Source organism: Dendropsophus ebraccatus, chromosome 6 (genome assembly GCF_027789765.1).
Source record: "Dendropsophus ebraccatus isolate aDenEbr1 chromosome 6, aDenEbr1.pat, whole genome shotgun sequence".
Lineage (NCBI taxonomy): Eukaryota > Metazoa > Chordata > Amphibia > Anura > Hylidae > Dendropsophus > Dendropsophus ebraccatus.
In genome coordinates this window covers 73655417-73676713 of record NC_091459.1, presented here as the reverse complement: position 1 = coordinate 73676713, position 21297 = coordinate 73655417, and the positions used below count along the sequence as shown (strand labels likewise).

At 41.3% G+C, this 21297-nt stretch overlaps 1 protein-coding gene across 3 annotated transcripts in view; it reads left to right on the top strand.

Moving 5' to 3' along the window:
• NAALADL2 (N-acetylated alpha-linked acidic dipeptidase like 2) overlaps window positions 1-21297 on the top strand; it is a 712309-nt gene that overhangs the window by 558901 nt on the left and 132111 nt on the right. For 2 of the 3 annotated variants that reach the window (XM_069975167.1, XM_069975169.1), the window contains exons 8-10: window positions 4195-4400; window positions 7136-7267; window positions 14055-14195. In XM_069975167.1, coding sequence (XP_069831268.1) covers window positions 4195-4400; window positions 7136-7267; window positions 14055-14195 — 479 coding nt within the window. The remainder of the gene's footprint in view (window positions 1-4194; window positions 4401-7135; window positions 7268-14054; window positions 14196-21297) is intronic. The other variant, XM_069975168.1, reaches the window with a different exon arrangement.

The window sequence follows — 21297 nt, the reverse complement described above, 5'->3', positions numbered from 1 at the left end:
TAAAACTTTTTTGTCTTGGAGAACTTCACTTTAAAATTGTTGTAGTAATGGGGCAATTAATTAAGAAGCCAAATGCTAGAGCAGAGAAACATAACAGTAAACACATGTCAGAAGCTTTACTGCAAAGACATAATATAAAAAAGGCAGGCAAAGGCAGAATTCTATCAAGCTTGTTTATTACTATTGAGCTATTGTGAATCTGCGGTGGCGTTATCCTTCGATTAGTATTTACCTAAAGTAAAAACCTTCTGCTCTATGGCTGCTACTATTGACAGAAGAATAAACTTTGAAATGATGACAATAACATTATGTTTATTTAGAAAATGGTTGTATTTGTGCATTGGGCTTTGTCTACATTGTATTTGATCCTACCATTGGAGGTATACACCAGGAAAGTTTTTGAAGCCAATAAGCTCCCATTGTAAAAAAAAAAAAAAAAAAAAAAAAAAGTTATACATTGCAGTATACTATTTCTTACTATATTTCTTTTTATAAAGTAGAATAGCATGGTCTGCTAAGCTATAACATACAGTAAAAGAAAATATATAGGCACACATTTTTTTTGGTTTGGAACATGTCAAAAGGATACTATTTTGGCATGTGCCATGTAAATGTCTGTGGAGCAGAAAGGTCCTACCTGTTTTGCTTAACGACATGACAGTTCCTTAATCTGGCCATCTCTGATAACTTTGAAACAAGAGGGGGGAATTAGCATATTGTGGGCAATGTTTTGTCCCAATAGCTGTCCGATGTTACCAATATCAAGATGACATCAGACAGTTATTGGACATTGTGTGCAGGCATGGTTTTGCCTGCATGCAAGGCTTGCAACATGCAACTTTTCTACCTCTTATTTCAGAAGCAATCATCAGAGACGGAAAGCGTAGTGCCAGAGAACAGAACAGTTAGGACCTTTTTTTGGTTTCCAGAAAACCCCTTTTAGGGTAGCTTCACATGTACTGGATCCACAGCGGATTTCACACTGCGAGTTTGCAGCAAAATCCTCTGCAGATCCAGTAGTGTGAAGCTGAATGGGTCCCATTTACTGTGTGTATGGGAATTGGACCCTTTCTGAACGACCGATGTGTGTAATTAATTCTGCTGGCCCCTTAACCCCTTCTGCTGCCGCCGGGCTCCCGCTCTGTATACATTACCTCTCCTCGCTGCACAGGGTCCCGCCATACTGCTCTCCCGCCCGGCCAATCAGTGGCTGGGGCTGGGCAACACACTGATTGGCCGGGCGGGAGAGCAGGACGCCGGGACCCTATGCAGCGAGGGGAGGTAATGTATACAGAGAGGGAACGGAGCGGGAGCCAGGTGGCAGCAGAAGGGGTTAAGGGGCCGGCAGAATTACATACACGCAGCGGCCGTTCAGACAGCTGTGAGTATGTAATGACAGTGAACTTCCAGGACCTGACAGACTCGCAGCGAGATTTACGCTGCGAGTCTGTACGTGTGAACTGACCCTAAGGGTCCAGTTGTTGCATGTGCTAAGAGTTTTCCCTCAAATAATCCTCGAAGAAACAGAGCTTTTTTCCCCCTGGTTATATGCACTCACCTATTTCTGTTGTGCCACTGGAGGTACAACACTATGATGTATTAAAAGGTCCTTTAATTGGCTAAACTGCTTTAATCCACCAAAGAACTTACCGAGTGATCGATCAGAGAAATATCAGTTTTGTGCTGGAAAAGCTGGATTGATTTCTGTAGGCACTGTTTCAAGTGTTATCATTAAAGGTCTTCATGGGTGCACACTAGAGATGAGCAAAGTTTGCAAAAATTCAGTTAGCCAAGTTTAATTTTTTTTTTAAGCTTAACCGAACCTTAAGAATTACATTTGTTTAGCTGTTTTTGTGCAGTTTTGGTGAAATACTTGCCTGTCCACGATTCCTTGGTGTCCTTCTCTGTGTCACAAGTATCCTCAGCCACTTCCAGCCCACTCACCAAGGATGAGAGTGACAGCCCGCTCAGCCAATCAGTGACTGACAAAGATAAAACAGCACAGTGGCCAGTGATTATCTTAGCAGGTTATGACTCTTGTCTGGAGAGAGACAGGCCACCAATCACTGTCCGTCCTGCTGTCCTGTCTCAGTCAGTAACTTTCTGAGGGAGCTGGAGATGGCTGAAGACATCGGAGACAAAGGAGGACACCAGGGGGATTACAGACAGGTGAGCATATGATGGTTTTCTTTTCACAAATTTTTAAAACAAAACTTGAAAACATTTGCTTTGTCACTAGTATAAACTAGAGATGAGTGAGCATAGTACTCGATTGAGCATTAGGGTGCTTGATCAAGCTTAATGCTCAACTGAGCCCCATGTGGTCCAAGGTGGCCAAACACCTTCAATAACTGATGGCTGAACGAACCTGTGCTGGGCTTCCTCATGTTCTTGAGTACAGAGCTTAGATATGCTGTGGTTCATGACTTATTTCTAACGTCAGCTCTATGATTATAAATAAGGCAATGATATTATTTTCTAGTCAACACACTGTTTTTAAGTGTTATTCATTTATTTGTTGGTAGAACTGTGCAATTTTTTTTCTTTGTACATTCTGTATGGTATAATTTTTTAATATTTTATATACATACACTTGTGGTCAAAACTGTTGGTACCCCTCGTTTAATGAAAAGAAAACCCACAATGAAAACAGGAATAACTTCTCTGCAATCACTGTAAACAAACAATTCCTGTAATTATCAATGAGACTTCTGCACCTCTCGACAGGTATGTTGGCCCACTCCTCAAAAAGAAAACTGCTCCAGTTGTCTTGTGTTTAACTCCTTAACGTCAAAGCCAATTTTTGTTTTTTTGCTTTTGCTTTTTCCACTTTAAGTTTAAAAGGCCATAGCGCTTGAATTTTTTCACCTAGAGACCCATATGAGCCCTTATTTTTTGCTACACCAATTTTACTTTGCAATGAGAGACTTTATTTTCCCATAAAATATGCTGCAAAACTGAAAAAAAAAATCATTAGTGCTGTCAAATTGAAAATGTTATGTATGTTCCTCCCATCAAACCTTTTTTTAAAAAACTAAATGTGTTCAAAATCGCACTATTCCCATCCTTATAACGCTATTATTTTTTGGTCTATGGGGCTGTGTCAGGTGTTTTGCGCCATGAACGGTACTTTGTTTGCATATATGCGACTTTTTGATCACTTTTTATTGCATTTTTTTCTGTGATTTGATGCCACCAAAAATTAGTAATTTTGTACTTTGGAATTTTTGACGCATACGCCGTTTACCATGCGAGATCAGGAATGAGTTAATTCAATAGTTCGGGCAATTATGCACGCAGCGATACCAAACATGTTTGTTTATTTACTTATTTATTTATATTTATAAAATGGGAAAAAGGGGGATGACTTGGACTTTTATTAGGAAAGGGGATTTTTTATTAATATAAAAACATTTTCACTTTAACTAGAAGCCCTCTGGGGGACTTCTATATACACAGCACTGATCTCTCATAGAGATCGATGCTGTGTGTATACCCAGCAATGATCCATTAGATCAGTGATACATTGCTTTCGCCTGTTGCAGACCAGAGGAATGTATTGCCGAGCCAGGATCAGTGTCATTGCGACGATGAGGCCCAGCCAGAAGAATGGATCTCACCCACTAGATCTGTCCCACTAGACACCTGGGAGACTGAGAGCACAGCATTTAAATGCAGCTGTCAGGTTTGACAGCTGTATTTAGATGCTTAATTAGCTGGTGCAACCACAGGACCTGCGTCAGCTAATAGAGCTGCTCCCTGGCTGCACACAGGAGTCGGGAGTGGCGCTATTTAGAGCGGGGTCCCAACGGGACCCCTCTCTCAACTCCCCTTGAACCGCCATGATGTATGAGGTACGTCATGGGACGCTAGGGGGTTAAAGAGTGCCTTTTTCAAAAGGTTACTTCCAAAGATGCATATAGTTTGGCAAGTTCCAGTCTGGCTATTTTATGATATTTTTTACAACAATGGTGTCCTCCTTGGTCATCTCCCATAAAGTCCACTTTAGCTCAAATGACGGATGGTGTGATCTGACACTGATGTTCCTTGAGATGGATGTACCCCTTTAATCTCTTTTGAAGTTTTTCGGCCTCTTTTGTTACCATTTGTATTATACGTCTTTTTGATTTGTCTTCAATTTTCCTCCTGCAGCAGTAATTGTGAGTTAATATCTTTTCACCTGTGTTTCTTCAGACAGGTACATCATACTTGGTGGCCCCCATCCTGAGGTCTTTGGAAGAAACACTCAAGAGTGGATCAGTGGTGTAGCTGCAATGACTTCCATTATCAGCTCTATAATGTTAAAAGTGAAGAATGGATGGCGACCCCACAGAACAATAATTTTCTGCTCATGGGGAGGAAATCCATTTGGCAACTTTGGTTCTTACAAATGGGGCAAGGTAGGAAAGTAATTATGTGCGAGTTCTGTGATCTGTACAGAAAAAAAAAGCTTAGGAAAAAAAAATAAACTTATATGAAATAAAACCATTTCAGTCCTTTTATAATATACTCTACATAAGCTAAATCTTGAACCTTCCTTTCACCCTCAGTAATATAGTACATTAAGACCTATTAGGGTATAAAGAAATAAATTTAAAAAAGTGTATGTTTAATTCCTTAAGGACACAGTTGGTTCTGGTCTTGTAGACAGCACCAATTTTCATGAATATGTTTTTGTTTTATCCTCCTCAACTTTTAGAAGCCATTAAAGTTAAATTAAAAAAAAAAGTTTTTCCATTTTACAAATAAAAATATGTTAATAGAATATGCAAAAATGTGTATTTGTCCAAACCACAAAAATATATAGATATTTTTCATACACAGAAAGGAAAAAAGAAAACAACATCAGAATTGCTTTTTTGTCACATTATCAGAAAAAGATGACTGCAAAGTGATCAAAAATTTCCTTCTATGGCCTGGTTCACACTATGTAAGAATTAAGTCCATCTGTTATAATAACAGCCATAATTGTGCAAATAACAGACGTTGTTTTGAAAATAGCGGACGTTATTTACACAATCACAGCTGTTGTTATAAAAGACAACAGTCATTTTTAAACTATGTTTCTCTGTTTTTTAAAAGAAAAAAATTACGTCATTACATCATTTCACTGTCTGGCCGCCGTCAGTGAAATGACAGCTGTTGGTACATTATTCTAGTTTAGGTAGAATTACTGGTCTTTGGGTGTATCTTTAATTGAAACGTCCATTCAATTTAATAGTAAAAATGGTGAAAGGACGGTGAAAAATTGAAAACTGTGTGAACAACTAGAAAACAGTCCCCGCACAGACAAGGTCCATCATTTTATACACTGTGCACACTGAAAGTCCGTCATTCAATTGACTTCAATGTATTGCATTGAAGTCAATAACATTGTGGCAATAACAAATGTCTTTTTAAATATAAAAAGCAGACACTTTTTCTCTTTTCTTGACACTGTGTGAACATAGCCTTACATAGAGTGAACCTAGCCTATACCAGTGTGGTAACAAAAAATTAAAAAATTATGGTGCAATAAGTGAACCTGTGATAAGCTGATATGGGCAGCTTACACTCGCGTCTATTTTAAACAGTTTGATAAATCTGGACCTATAGTATTTGCTTGGCCCATTGATTTGTCATGCTTATTTTCCTCAGTGATAGCACTTTAGGGAAATTTAATATCTTCTGTCAGAAAACACTTTATGACAAATGTTCAGCAGATTTGCCAAATTGTTTGGGTTTGGTAAAATTCTAACACTCAGCATTTGACTACCAGCTGCAGGAAAAATTCGATGCCACCCTAGGGAAGCCTTGAAAACATAGATACAGGGCAGCATCCAAGTTTTCCAGCCTCTGGGAGTCAAATGCTGAGTATCCGTGTCCAGATAATGTTGCCAAACCTGAACCATTTAGCAGGTCCACTCAACATTATTTAAAGTGACTCTGTACCCACAATCTGACCCCCCCCCCCAAAACCGCTTGTACCTTCAGATAGCTGGTGTTAATCCAAGATCTGTCCATTTGGCAGGTGATGCATACGTGAGTGGCCTAGATTGTGTATGCATTAGGTTGGCACACCCTCTCTGTCCCTCTTCATCATTAGGAATGCTCCAGGCAGATTGCCTACGATTTGTCAGCTGTGTCAGCCCGGCACATGGGCTGGATCTTTAAGACACCTGTGCAAATGTTCAGCATGGAGAAAATGTTCCAGTGGCATTCCTAATGATGAAGAGGGTGGGGAGGAGGGACAGTGGGGTGGTGCAAATTTAGGGCACATATTCTAAGCCCCGGCCGTAGGGCATGGGGCTATAAGTTTAAAAGTTATTTTTTAGGACAATAACTGCATCACGGACAGCAGGACAGATCTTGGATTAAAAGCAGCTATCCAAAGGTACAAGTGGTTTGGGGTGGGCAGATTGTGGGTACAGAGTCGCTTTAAGATCTGACTTTGGTCAAGGAGGGACACTTCTAAAAAAAAAAAAAAAAAAAAACTGTCAACATTATATACTAAAAAGTGCACACTGCTTAGTGATGAAAAAAACATGGAAAGAAAAATTGAAGCACTTTTAAATTAAAAAACTATGTTCACTATTATTTCCCTGTATATATAAAAAAAATGAATAAAACAAATCCCAGTATATTTTCTATCTTAGCAGACATTTTGTGACACCTATTCAAGGTAAATGTAACCCTGATGTACTGCCTCTACTATACTGTGATTATTTCATGCAAATTGTCTCATTGTTGTACTAAGAGATTAGCATGGTGAAATCAAATGATTCATACAACTGATTCCTTAGTTAGGTCTTTTTGAAAATAAGAATTTATAGTTGCTATTACAATGAGAGTGGGAATGTGGATTTCTAGAAAGGAACAAAATGCATTAGCAATGACCACGCTTGATGTGTTCCTTGTGTCAAGAACATATTTTAAAATCCTTTCAGCTGGCTGAGCATTGTAATAGTTTGGCACTCTATGCTTTTAAGTAAATGCTGAGTGGATACGTTGATTTTGTTACAGGTAAATGTGAATTATATTCTCTTCAGAACCCTTGAAAAGCAAATGGGTGTGTTTAAAATAGCCGTATACGTGTGGATCTTGGTCAAATGGCACTATTTCTGAAGCAAATAAAATGATGTAATTCTTGTTATAGGAACTTAAGAGAATCCTTGCCAGCAATGCAGTTGCGTACATTGGTTTGCAAAATCCAGTTAGTGGTAATGCCAGCCTCCGTTCATTCTCATCCCCATCTCTCCAGCAATTGTCAAGTGAATTAGCCAAAAAGGTAAATATACATAACATTAAAATAAAATGTAAATTGATAAACCAATAAGTTAGAGATTCTCTTTATACAATATAAACCTATTATTAAAATGTATCTGTATTGGTATATATGTGTCACATTATAGAATATGCTGTTCTGATTCTCTGCCAAAAAGTGTGGGGAATGCTGGGAAAGTGTTTCATATGTACAGTACATAACTATAGCCATATGGAATAATAGTACAGAAGAATCTGATGTTGGCACTCTGTTAGTTCCATCCGATTGAGGCAATGTCTATATACAGTATCAAGCAAATAAATCTTCAGAATGCGTCTGGGTACCATGGTAGCAGTTTCGCACCTAGCGTTTGTGTTGTGGGGTGCTGAGTGGGACTCTGTCAAATGCCACACCTGTCATTTAGCCTTTTAAATGCCCTGTCACCAATTACCCTTTATAGGTAGGTTTCTTTTTTGAAGGTCCATTGGATTAATCTTTAGGGGACACAGCCCGTTTTCATTTTTGCGTTTTCGTTTTTCCCTCCTCGTGTCTATAAGGCCATAGCACCTGCATTTTTCCACCTAGAGACCCAAATGAGCCCTTATTTTTTGTGCAACTAATTGTACTTTGCTATGGCAGATGTAATTTTTGCCTAAAATGTGCCGGGAAACCAGAAAAAAATTATATGTGTGGTGAAATTGAAAAAAAAAATGTTTTTTTTTTTTTTATTTGAGGGGGTTTGTTTTTACTCCGTTCACCCTAGGGTAAAACTGACTTGTTATATATGTTCCTTAAGTTGTTACAATTACAACGATATGTAACATGTATAACTTTTATTTGATTTGATGGCTTGTAAAAAATTAAAACCTTTTAAAGAAAATATATGTTCCTTAAAATCGCTCTATTCCCAGGCTTATAGCGCTTTTATCCTTTGGTCTATGGGTCTGTGTGAGGTGTCATTTTTTGCGCCATGATGTGATCTTTCTATCGGTACCTTGATTGCGCATATACGACTTTTTGATCGCTTTTTATTACAATTATTCTGGATTTGATGCGACCAAAAATGCGCAATTTTGCACTTTGGGATTTTTTTTGCGCTGACGCCGTTTACCGTGTGAGATCAGGAATGTGATTAATTATTAGTTCGGGCGATTACGCATGCGGCGATAGCAAACATGTTTGTTTATTTATTTATTTTTATTTATAAAATGGGGAAAGGGGGGTGATTCAGACTTTTATTAGGGGAGGGGATTTTGTGTTATTAAAAATACATTTTTCTTTTACCTTACACATATACTAGAAGCCCCCTTGGGGGACTTCTAGTATATGCACTCTGATCTCTCATAGAGATCCATGCAGTATAGTTATACTGCATGAATCCATGATATCGGTGTTCTATTGCTTTTGGCTGCTGCAGCCAAAAGCAATAGAATGCCGAGCCGGGATCAGCGCCATTACGGCGCAGACCCCGGCCCGGGATGGATGCGGGGATCGCCCCCCCGCAATCGCGCCGCAGGGGGGCGATCCCCCCACTAGACCACCAGGGATGGAGATGAGCAAGTATTTAGAAGCAGCTGTCAACTTTGACAGCTGCTTCTAAGTACTTAATTAGCGGGCACGGCGATCGGACCATGCCCGCTAATAGCCGCGATCCCGGGCTACATGCGGCACCCGGGATCGCGGAGACCCCCCTCTGAACTCCAATAGCGGCACGAGGACGTTCAGTAACGTCCTGGTGCAGCTATGGGTTAAGTTGTAAAAACTGTGAAAAAAATGTGTGTAAAGAACTAAAAACAACATCCACTGTTTGCTTAATTACCTCAGCTAGTAATTGTCATGAACATTCATTTGACATCCGTGCAAACAACATCAGTTATTTAATACACTATGAGGGACCTTCACTATTGAGTAGAGATGAGTGAAGCGAAATCACAGTGATTCTTTGCCAAATTCGCTGACATGATTTACCAAACTCGCTAACATGTGCGGCTGCACATGTGTAGCTTACAGTACTGTCCCTTGCGGGAGCAAGGGATTATCCATAATCCCTTGCGCCTGTCAAATCACCTGCAAGGCCCTGTGTGATATCAGAACCTCCTCCTCACCCTCTATATAGGGTGTTTTGCTTTGTGGAGGTGGGCAGTTGGCTGGGTGTGTAGTTGAGAGTAGGCTGGAGTAGGCAGTTCCGAGAAGTTCAGAGAGATATGGACAGAGAGGAAAGGATAGAAGGGTAGATTGTGCGTAGATTGTGGGTGGTTTTCTGTGTGAGCTGTGCAACCAGTGCCCAGTATACAAAGTAAGTGGGTGCTGGTTGTTCATTATAACAAATCACTGGGTGTACATTATTTCAAGCCACTGGGTATGCATAACAAGTGACTGGGTGCAGATTGTGCATTATAGCAAGCTGTTGGGTGTATATTTTACCAAGATATCACAAGGGTATTTAGAGCTCGCACAATGGTTCCTGATAGGGTACTTGTGAATTTTTTTTAATGGCTGTTGTGGTTTCTTGAGTGATAGCTGGAGACCCGCCGCAACTCTCAGCACTGGAGCCGCGCTTCGGTGATGAAAGTTAACCCTATAGATCTATAGGGTTCCTGACAGAGAATTCTCCCTCTCCCTGGTACAATTGTAGCCATGGAAACCGGAAGCCTCAGGATTCCGATTTCCTGGCTACGGAGGCCGGCGGGAGGAGGGAAGGCTGGGCGCGGGGCATGCACCTTTGAGCTCTGCCCCCTCCCCTCTTTGCCTTGCCGCTGTCACAAGATTGTAACAGCGGCAGGGGACAGAGGAGAGGGGGCAGACACAGGGACATCAGTTTATGGGATCATTATGAACCCATAAGCTAAGGTCCTAAAACGAGGAATCAATGACCCCAGGTTGTTAAAGGGTTAAAAAAAAGTTACATCTAAGAAATATTTAAAAGTTAAATACTGGTTCATAAATAGAACCAAAAAAATCTTAGTATTCACCTAAAAACAGGTGTAAAACCCTTGATAAATTTCCCCCTGCGTGTATTATTGGGCGCCATTATTCTATTGACTTAAATGCATTCCTTTGACTTTAATTACAATTTCATAATAATGAATATTATTTAAAAAAGAAAAAAAAGAAAAGAAAAGAGAAGATTTTTTTTTTTTTTACACAGTGTCAACATAGCCTAACAGTTGATATCAACAAGACATTGCTATTACCATTATAAATTTTAGGGCAAAGGCTATTTAAATGATTATCAGAAAATAATTTAGCAATAATTAAATTCAAAAAATAAACTTGGATAAAAGGTTGTCTGTTCTAAATTAAGCTCCAAATGGTTCTGCATTGTAAAAATACTGTGGCACCTCGTGATAGTTATTAGTGCTGACCTTTCTTAATATGTAACCGAAAACAAATCCTTGACAATGGCAAAGCTCAATCAGACACTTTTTCATTATTTTAGGAGGTAATCTCATGGCTCTGTAATTAGTGAGTCTTTAGGGTTTTTTTTTCTTCTTGGACAACAGAACATATCGTCCAGTTCATGCTGAGCTGCCTATGCCTAATTTATTACTAAATATATTGAGTATTTGTTCTTTTTAAAAAGAAAAACCTAATTGGCCTATCTGAATCTGTGGTTGTAGGGACATGCTGGGATCATGAATTGTTTCAAAGAAATGTCACACAGAACATGGTAAAGGTGACTAATGAAAGAGTTGAATGTCTACAATGAGCTCAGGGCTTCATTAACATGCAGAAAGGAAACATGCATTATGCAAAAATATCTATATAAATATTTTTGTCTCACCTTGATCTTAGATGCAAGAGCATCATTAACTAGCATGAAAAAACAGAGTACACAGCATGTTAATGGCGACTTAGCAACAAGTAACACTGACCTTTTACTTGTAATGGCTAATATATTAAATTACTTTTATTGTTAATATAGCCAGTAATGTTATGATCTGTCACTGCACAGAAATTCAATTGCTTCATTTATAGTTGCCATATGGAAAACCTTATGATTTATACAAACACTAATGACAAAGGCTTATGATATTCAAATTGTTATCATTCACATCCATCCCTGTCCTCACTAGAATGTGTATCTCAGACAGGGAAATATTGCACCCATTGATGTCAAATGTGAATGGTGACAGTCTCTGAACAATTTTGTGAAAAATTGGCATTATACAAGCAAAGGAAAATAAGGAAAATTAACATATATAGAAGTGTGCTAAGATACTGTCAGTCATGTAGCAGAAAAAAGAAGGAATATCATATGACCTCCAGGTAGCCCATAGTATTCAACAGGTCCCCCAACCACTTAGGATGCAGTATAATTAGGATTTCAGAGCCAATTTTAAGCCATTCTAAAGATAGCAGGTGATTGCAGAATATATCTGGGACAGTGATCACTGAACAACTCAGATAGGAGTAGGATCACAAATACACTATGAGGCTTTGTTCACGTAACATCAAAAATAAAGAAAAGACGGACAATTTGATATTAAAAAAACCGTCAGTTTTTGTCACGATTTAACTGACTGCAATGGCAATGCATTAAAGTCAATGGAAAGACGGATGTCCAATGCATTGGATAAAGGACGTCTTTTGCAAACAGCGGATGTTTTTTATTAGTTGTTCACATACAGTTTTCCTTTTGGCACTGTTCTTTCTCCGTTTTTACCATAAAATTCAATGAACTTTTCAATTAAGCCACATCCAATGAGCAACTAGTAACCCCAAACTAGAATAATGTACCAGCAGCCATCATTGCACTAAGGGGAGGCCAGGCTGCTAAATGAAGTCCGTTATTTTAGACTCAAAATGACAGATGTCATTTTAAACGGAGCTGATAAAACATTGTGTGAACATAGCTTGACTGTATTTTAATTTTACATACAGGAAACATAGATTAATAAATCTGGGCCTACGTATCCTTTGTATGAAATTATGGCAACAACATTTTTAATACACTGAAAGGCTATGTAAACAGAATGTCAAAAAAAGAGAAGGCATACGCTTTTTCTATAAAAAGACATTGTCCGTTTTTGCTGAGATTTAACTGACTGCAATGCATTGAAGTCAATGGAATGACGAACATCCAATGCACACAATGTATAAATGACGGACGTTATCTGCGCAGACGTCAAAATAATGATCATCTTAATTATTTTCGGACTTTTTTTGCAAACAGTGGATGTTATTTTTTAGTTGTTCACAAACACTTTTTCTTTTCTCACCATCCTTTCTCCATTTTTACTATTAAATTCAATGGACTTTTCAATTAAAAAGGAGGAGAAGATCCACAGCGTCCAAAAAAAGTTTTGTTGTCTTTATTATGAGGCATATAAAAAGTTACAAAAGATAAAAACGTAGGCCTAAACGACCAATCCTCAAAATAACTGGACTTAAAATGACAGACATCATTTTGAAAATTATGAACGGACAAGAAAAAACTTTGTGGGAATATAGCCAAACAGTGGACTGTCAATCCAATGCTGGTCACAAAAAATGTATTTGTGAGGCTATGTTACACACAATGTCAAAAATAGAGAAAAGGTGGCCACTTTTGCAATTTAAAATAACATCCGTTTTTGTCGCTGTTTAACCGACAGCAATGACAATGCATTGAAGTCCATAGAAAGAAGGACGTCCAATGCACACAATGTATTGAATAACGGATGTTATTACCGCGGACGTCAAAATAATGAACATGTTCATTATTTTAGTTGTTCACACACAGTTTTTCTTTCTTCATCGTTCTTTCCACATTTTTACTATTAAATTCAATGGACTTTTCAATTAAGCCACACCCAAAGGCCAGTTAGTCCACCTAAACTAGAATATTGTACCAACAGCCGTCAATGTAGTAATTGAAGGCTATACAGCGAAATGACATCCGTTATTTTGGTCTCAAAATGTCAGATGTCCTTTTAAATGGAGCTGAAAAAAACGTGTGAACATAGCCTGACACCGCTTTTACAATTTGCTTTTAAAGCATGCCTAGATAATCAAGGGAATTTGTTTCTTTACTAATCAACACTGTCTTTTTCTGGATTGTTTTATAACATTGTTATGTAAACAGTTTGCTACTTTGCAGCAAACATTCTGTCCAGAAACTTCCAGTAATGACATCTGTGTAATCAAGAAGCAGTTTTCAACTACATACAGTACATGTATACTGTATATACGTTTAAAGCAAATCTGTACCCACAATCTGTCCCCCCAAACCACTTGTACCTTAGGATAGCTGCTTTTAATCTAAGATCTGTCCTGCAGTCCGTTTGGCAGGTCATGCAGTTATTGTCCTAAAAAAACTACTTTTAAACTGCTGTGGTATAGATTATCTGTGGCCTAACTTTGCACCACCCCTCCGCCCCACCCTCATCATTAGGAATGCCACTGGCAAGATTTTTGCTATTCCTCTGCATTGAAAACTGCACAGGTGCCTTAACGATCCAGCCCATGTGTTGTGTTCTCGCAGCTGATGAATAGGAAAATACCTGCCTGGAGCATTCCTAATGATGAAGAGGGTGGGGAGGTAGGACAAAAAGGCTTTGCCAGCCTAATGCATAGTCACTCTAGGCCACGGCCATTGGGCACAGGGCTGCAAGTTTAAAAGTTGTTTTTAGGACAATAACTGCATCACCTGCCGAACGGACCCCAGGACAGATCTTGGATTAAAAACAGCTATCTGAAGGTACAAGCGGTTTGGGGTAAGCAGATTGTAGGTATAGAGTCACTTTAAACAACATATAGCTAGATCAGCTTTTATAAACAAGGTTAGTTTTTAAATTACATCTTATGTTTTTTTATATTATTATTTTAGATGCAATTAAGCTGTGCTCCTAAGGAAGCCTGCTACAAGGCCAATATTAGTTCTTTACAAGTACAAGGAGATGCTGACTTTTTCATCAACCAACTTGGAATCCCAGCTGCACAATTTGTTTTTGAAGATAACAAAGCTAAGGTATATCATAATTTGTTACATGTATCTTAAAGTGAAGCTGCAATAATCTTCATTTGGAAAGTAAACTGCATTGGACCATAGTAACATCTACAATTTAGAAGAAAACTTTACAACCCCCAAGTACCAGCCTATGGTCCCAAAAAGGATCTGGTATACTGTAATCCAGCAGCAAGGGTCATTCTCTCCTTAAAAATGCATTCTAGTGTCAGTATTTCTGGATGCTTCAGATAATTATAAAGGCTAGGTTCACACTACGGAATGCGCCCGGATAAGTTCTGGTGGATTCCGTGGCAGAATTCTTTTGGCAGAATACAGAATCTGCCCGGATATAGAATGTTGTCTATGGCACGTGCGGGTAGGTGCGCCGCCATAAACGGGTACGAGCTACGGAATCCACTGGAACTTATCTGGGTGGATTCCGTAGTGTGAACCTACCCAAAGTCAGTAATTCCTGTTGCTCCTATAAACTTCTACGGGAGCATCTGTTTATAAAATCTGGACAAAATAGGTTAAGTTCTATAATTTTTTTTTACCTATTTTCCAGAACAGACACCCTTCAGGAAAAATCCTAAAGGGTGTCAGTGCCCAGTAAAACCATATGGGTCAGGAAATCTGTCAAGATTTCCTGATATGAAATCTGGACAGATTTTCCTAAAGTGTAAAGGGGGCCTAAATCGTTAGATAGCCTGTTTAGTTGAGTACACAATAGTAGGACTAGTAAAAGTGGTGGGGATACCCACAAAGGAAGATAATTCAGAACTAAGCTGTTAAAACCTAGAATCATTCCACTGAAACTGTTAAATATAAAAATCTTTAAAAAAAAAAAAAAAAAAAAAAAATATATATATATATATATATATATATATATATATATATATATATATATATGTAAAAAAAAAATGAGGCTTTTCCCACTTTGTACTTTCCTTACAAAACATCCAACAGTATTAACCCCTTGCCTCCGCAGCCTGTTTTGGCCTTAATGACCAAGCTCATTTTTCAAAATCTGACCTGTCTCACTTTATGCGCTTATAGCTCAGTGATGCTTTAACGTATGCTAGCGATTCTGAGAGTGTTTTTTTGTCACATATGGCACTTTATATTAGTGGCAAAATTTGGTCACTACTTTGTGGTTTTTTTGTGAAAAACATCAAAATATCATGAAAAATTTGAAAATTTTGCATTTTATGAACTTCTGAAATTCTCTGCTTCTAAAAAAGGAAGTCACAGCACATAAATTAGTTACTAAATCACATTAACAATATGTCCTCTTTATTCTGGCATAATTTGGGAAACATATTTTACTTTTTTAGGCTGTTATGGGGCTTAGAAATTTATTAGCAAATTATCACATTTTGTGAAAGTTTCCAAAACTGATTTTTTTTTAGGGACCAGTTCTTTTTTTAAGTTGATTTAGGAGGCTTGTATGCTGTAAAACCCCATAAGTGACCCCATTTTGGAAACTAGACACCTTAAAGAATTAATCTAGGGGTATAATGAGCAATTTAACCCTACAGGGGCTGGAGGAAAGTATTCACAATTAGGCCTTAAAGAAATCGAAAATTTTAATTTTCCAATAATATATATGTTTAGATTAAAGTTTCTCCTTTTCAAAAGGAACATGAGAGAATCTGCACCCCACAATTTGTAACACAGGTTCTCTTGAGTACAACGGTACCCCATATGTGGGCGTAAACCACTGTATGGGCACACAGCGGGGCTCAGAAGGGAAGGAGCGCCAATTAGCATTTTCAGTGCAGATTTTGCTGAAGAAGTTTCTGAGCGCCAGGTGCGTTTGCAGCACCCCTGTAGTGCCCGTAGAAGAGAACCCCCCCAAAAGTCACCCCATTTTGGAAAGTACACCCCTCAAAGAATTCATCTTGGGGTGTGGTGACCATTTTGACCCCACAGGTATTAGAGCAAAGTATTTAAAATTAGACAGTAAAAATGAAAAACTCGAATTTTTCCAATAATATGTTCGTTTAGTTTTAATTTCTCAATTTCACAAGGAACATGAGAGAATCCGCACCCCAAAATTTGTAACGCAGGTTCTCCTGAGTACAACGGTACCCCATATGGGGGCATAAACCACTGTATGGGCACACAGCGGGGCTCAGAAGGGAAGGAGCGCCAATTAGCATTTTCAGTTCAGATTTTGCTGAAGAAGTTTCTGAGCGCCAGGTGCGTTTGCAGAGCCCCTGTAGTGTCCGTAGAAGAGGACCCCCCCCCAAAAGTCACCCCATTTTGGAAAGTACACCCCTCAAAGAATTCATCTTGGGGTGTGGTGACCATTTTGACCCCACAGGTATTAGAGGAAAGTATTTAAAATTAGACAGTAAAAATGAAAAACTCGAATTTTTCCAATAATATGTTCGTTTAGTTTAAAATTTCTCAATTTCACAAGGAACATGAGAGAATCCGCACCCCAAAATTTGTAACGCAGGTTCTCCTGAGTACAACGGTACCCCATATGGGGGCATAAACCACTGTATGGGCACACAGGAGGGCTCAGAAGGAAGGGAGCGCCAATTAGCATTTTCAGTTCAGATTTTGCTGAAGAAGTTTCTGAGCCCCAGGTGCGTTTGCAGTGTCGTTGTAGTGTCCGCAGAAGAGAACCCCCCCATAAGTCACCCCATTTTGGAAAGTGCACCCCTCAAAGAATTCATCTTGGGGTGTGTTGACCATTTTGACCCCACAGGTATTAGAGGAAAGTATTAAAAATAAGACAGTAAAATTGAAAAACTTGAATTTTTCCAATAATATGTTTGTTTAGTTTGAAATTTCTCAATTTCACGAGGAACAGGAGAGAAGCTGCATGCCCAAATCTGTAACGCAGGTTCCCCTGAGTAGAACGGTACCCCATATGTGGGCATAAACCACTGTATGGGCACCCAGCCGGGCTCAGAAGGGAAGGAGCGCCAATTAGCATTTTCAGTGCAGATTTTTCCGAAGAAGTTTCTGAGCGCCAGGTGCGTTTGCAGAGCCCCTGCAGTGTCAGCAGAAGAGAACCCCCCAAAAGTCACCCCATTTAGGAAAGTACACCGTTCAAAGAATTCATCTTGGTGTGCATTGAGCGGTTTGACCCCACAGGTATTAGAGGAAAGTATTCAAAATAAGAGAGTAAAAAGGAAAAACTCGAATTTTTCCAATATATGTTCGTTTAGTTTAAAATTTCTCAATTTCACGAGGAATGGGAGAAAAAATGTACCCCAAAATCTGTAACGCAGGTTCTCCTGAGTACAACGGTACCCCATATGTGGGCATAAACCACTGTATGGGCACACAGCGGGGCTCAGAAGGAAGGGAGCGCCAATTTGCTGGAGCAAAACCGCAGCTAGTAATGGTTATTAGAATAGCGCAGTTACTAAAATAAAAAAAAAAAATGAGATTACAGGCAACGTTTGGTGGTTACGGATAATCTGCGGTGGTAACGGGCAACCTGCGGTGGTTACGGGCAACGAGGGGTGGTAACGGGCAACGTGGGGTGGTTACGGATAAACTGAAGTGCTTATAGGTAATCTGGGATGGGAACCTGTAACGTGCGGTGGTCGGGGGCAACGTGCGGTGGTCGGGGGAAACGTGTGGTGGTCGGGGGCAACGTGGGGTGGTCGGGGGCAACGTGCGGTGGTCGGGGGCAACGTGCGGTGGTCGGGGGCAACGTGCGGTGGTCGAAGGCAACGTGTGGTGGTCGGGGGCAACGTGCGGTGGTCGGGGGCAACGTGCTGTGGTCAGAGGCAACGTGCGGTGGTCAGAGGCAACGTGCGGTGGTCAGAGGCAACATGCGGTGGTCAGAGGCAATCTGGGGGGAATTACATGTGATTAGGGGCAACCTGGGGGGGTTACAGACAATCTGCGGTGGTTACGGGCAACATGGGGTGGTTACAGACAATCTGGGGTGGTTACGGATAAACGGAAGTGCTTATAGGTAATCAGGGGTGGGTACATGTAATTTTGGGTGGTTACGGCAATCTGGAGGGGTGCAATATGCGGGGTTACGGGCAATCGGGGCTGATTACGGACCATCTGGAGGGGCTCACTGGCAATTTGGGGTGGTTACAGGCAACGTGCGGTGGTTATGGGCAACGTGCGGTGGTTAGTGGCAACGTGCGGTGGTTAGTGGCAACGTGCGGTGGTTAGTGGCAACGTGCGGTGGTTAGTGGCAACGTGCGGTGGTTAGTGGCAACGTGCGGTGGTTATGGGCAACGTGCGGTGGTTATAGGCAACGTGCGGTGATTACGGGCAATCTGGGGTGGATTCGGGCAATCTGGGGCGGATATGGGCAACCTGCGGTGGTTACGGGTAATTTGGGGGGGCTAGGGGTAATCTGGGAGTAAACTGCAATTATTACTATAATAAAAAGTGTGTGTTTTATTTTTTTGTATGTTTGTCACTTTTTGTACTTTATACATTCATTTTCACTGTATTACTATGATTACTGTGATATTTTCTATCACAGTAATCATAGTTCAGTGACAGAGACCAAATTGGTCTCTGTCACTTTAAATTTTCAGAGCTAACTGCTTCTGGAGCGCATGCGCACTTCAGAATCAGCCTGGACGTCGAGGAGGACGGAGCTCCGTGGATCAGGTAACGTATGTGGGGAAGGGGGGGTGACTGGGGGACGGGGGTGACTGGGGGGGTGGGGGGGCGACTTGGGGGGGGGCACGGTGACACTTTTTATCCCCTGTCACCAATGATTTATGGTGACAGGGGATAAAAAGTGCCGGCAGCACTGGGAACAGGCGATCGGCGGTATATAGTATATACCGCCGATCGCCGGCTCCGGGACCACACGGGGGGGTGCCCGATCACTGCCCCATGCTCTCCGCTACCTCCGGTGGCGGAGAGCATGGGGCTTTGATCACTTATTCATTTCCATCCCTGCGAACAAACATCGTTTGTTCACAGGGATGGGGGCGGCCATCTTGGATCTGATGGCCGCCCGGGTAGGGTGATCGGGGGGCTGATCTGGGGTCTGAGGGGACATTTTTCATCTCCCCCCACCGTGGATTCACGGTGGGGGGAGATGAAAGCTATCGGCGGCGCCGGTAATGCCCGGTACCGGCGGATCGCCGCTAAAGAGGTAGGAGCGGCGATCCGCCGGTATCGGAGGACGAGGGGAGGGGGCCGGGGGACACACTGTTAGTGGCGGTGGGGGGAGGCAGCGTTCTGCAGCCTCCCCCCGCCGCCCGATCGGCGGGGGACACTGAATCTCCCCATAGACGCTGCGGTCGCATTGACCGCGGCGTTTATGGGGTTAACTGCCCGGGGGGGAGCGCGGCTCCCCTCTGGGCAGTGGCAGCAGGAGGATGCTGTGTGACACAGCCTCCTCCTGCTGCCCGATCTCACCCAGGGACAGAGGGGGGAGGCAGGGAAAGCATGACGTCCAGGGACGTCATGATGCATTCTGCCACTGCTTTTCATGACGTCCCTGGACGTCATATTGGGGGAAGGGGTTAAGATTCTCAGTACACTTCAGAATTTGTAGATTCCAGGCTACTTCACCTACACTAATCATAGTCTATTAAAGGAGAAGTCCGGCGAAAATTTTTATTAAAGTATTATACTGCCCCCCAAAAGTTATAAAAGCCACCAATATAAACTTATTATGGGAAATGCTTATAAAGTGCTTTTTTTCCCTGCACTTACTACTGCATCAAGGCTTCGCTTCCTGGATAAAATGGTGATGTCACGACCCGACTCCCAGAGCTGTGCGGGCTGTGGCTGCTGGAGAGGATGATGGCAGGGGATGCTTAGTGTCCCTCCAGTGCTCTGTGTCCCTCAGTGTCCCCCTGCCATCATCCGTAGGGCTTAGTGTTAGCCGGTATATAATGGCTAACACTAACCCCCCCATTATTACCCCAGTACCCAATGCCACCAGGAGTACTGGGAAGAGCTGGGCGCCAGTGGTCCTGGAGCATCAAAATTGGCACTCCTGGACTGGGCGGCAGCAGGCTGGTAATATTAAGGCTGGGGAGGGCCAAAAACAATGGCCCCTCCCACCCTGGTGTTACTAGGCTGCTATTGCTTGGTTTTTAACCCGGCTGGTTATGAAAATTGGGGAACCCTACACGTTTTCTTTTTATAAATAAATAAATAAAAAAAATATGCATAGGGTTCCCCCTATTTTCATAACCAGCTGGGTTAAAAACCAAGCAACAGCAGCCTAGTAACACCAGGGTGTGAGGGGCCATTGTTTTTGGCCCTCCCCAGCCTTAATATTACCAGCCTGCTGCCGCCCAGTCCAGGAGTGCCAATTTTGACGCTCCAGGACCACTGGCACCCAGCTCTTCCCAGTACCCCTGGTGGCATTGGGTACTGGGGTAATAATGGGGGGTTAGAGTTAGCCATTTTATACCAGCTAACACTAAGCCCTGACTTAGTAATGGATTCCGTCTATTTGACGGCTTCCACTACTAAGTCTATATAGTAAAGAAATAAAGACACGACACAAGTGAAAAATATTTTTATTCGAATAAAAACACCCCCACACCCCTTGACTATTTTATTTTTAAAAAATCCCAACAACCACTGGTCATCAAGGTAGACCATTGAATCCGTTACAATCCACAGGATACCAATATCTGAAAAACAAAAACCGAGAAACACACAAAAAACCACACAAACAGGAGCACAACACCCATCATTGTGAGCGGTGTTGTGCATCTTACAGTATGCAGCATGTTTACAAATCGCTGCTTACAGTGTGGCACCCAAGGGGTTAAAGGAGGATCCATTGCATCCCCCTTTAACCCTTTGGGTGCCATACTGAACAATCTAACCCCCACGGGGCTAAGTAATGGCCCCCACTTAACACCTTCGGGGTCAGACTGATGTCAGACTGCACCCATACCAGCAAGGAAGGGGTTAAGTAAGCCCCCTTCCTTGCTGGGATGGGTGTAGTGCAGGGGGGAGCTTTTCTTCTCACCCTCCAATGTCTTATATCTTCTTTTTTCTTTCTTCTATCCTCTCTTTGCCGGTCCTCGACACACTGAGCTTAGTAAGACGGGAACGGCTCTTTATATGTTCACTCAGCCAATCAGCGGAGCGGACATATAAATCTAAATGTTTCTTCTAATGTTGCTATTGTGATAAAAAAATA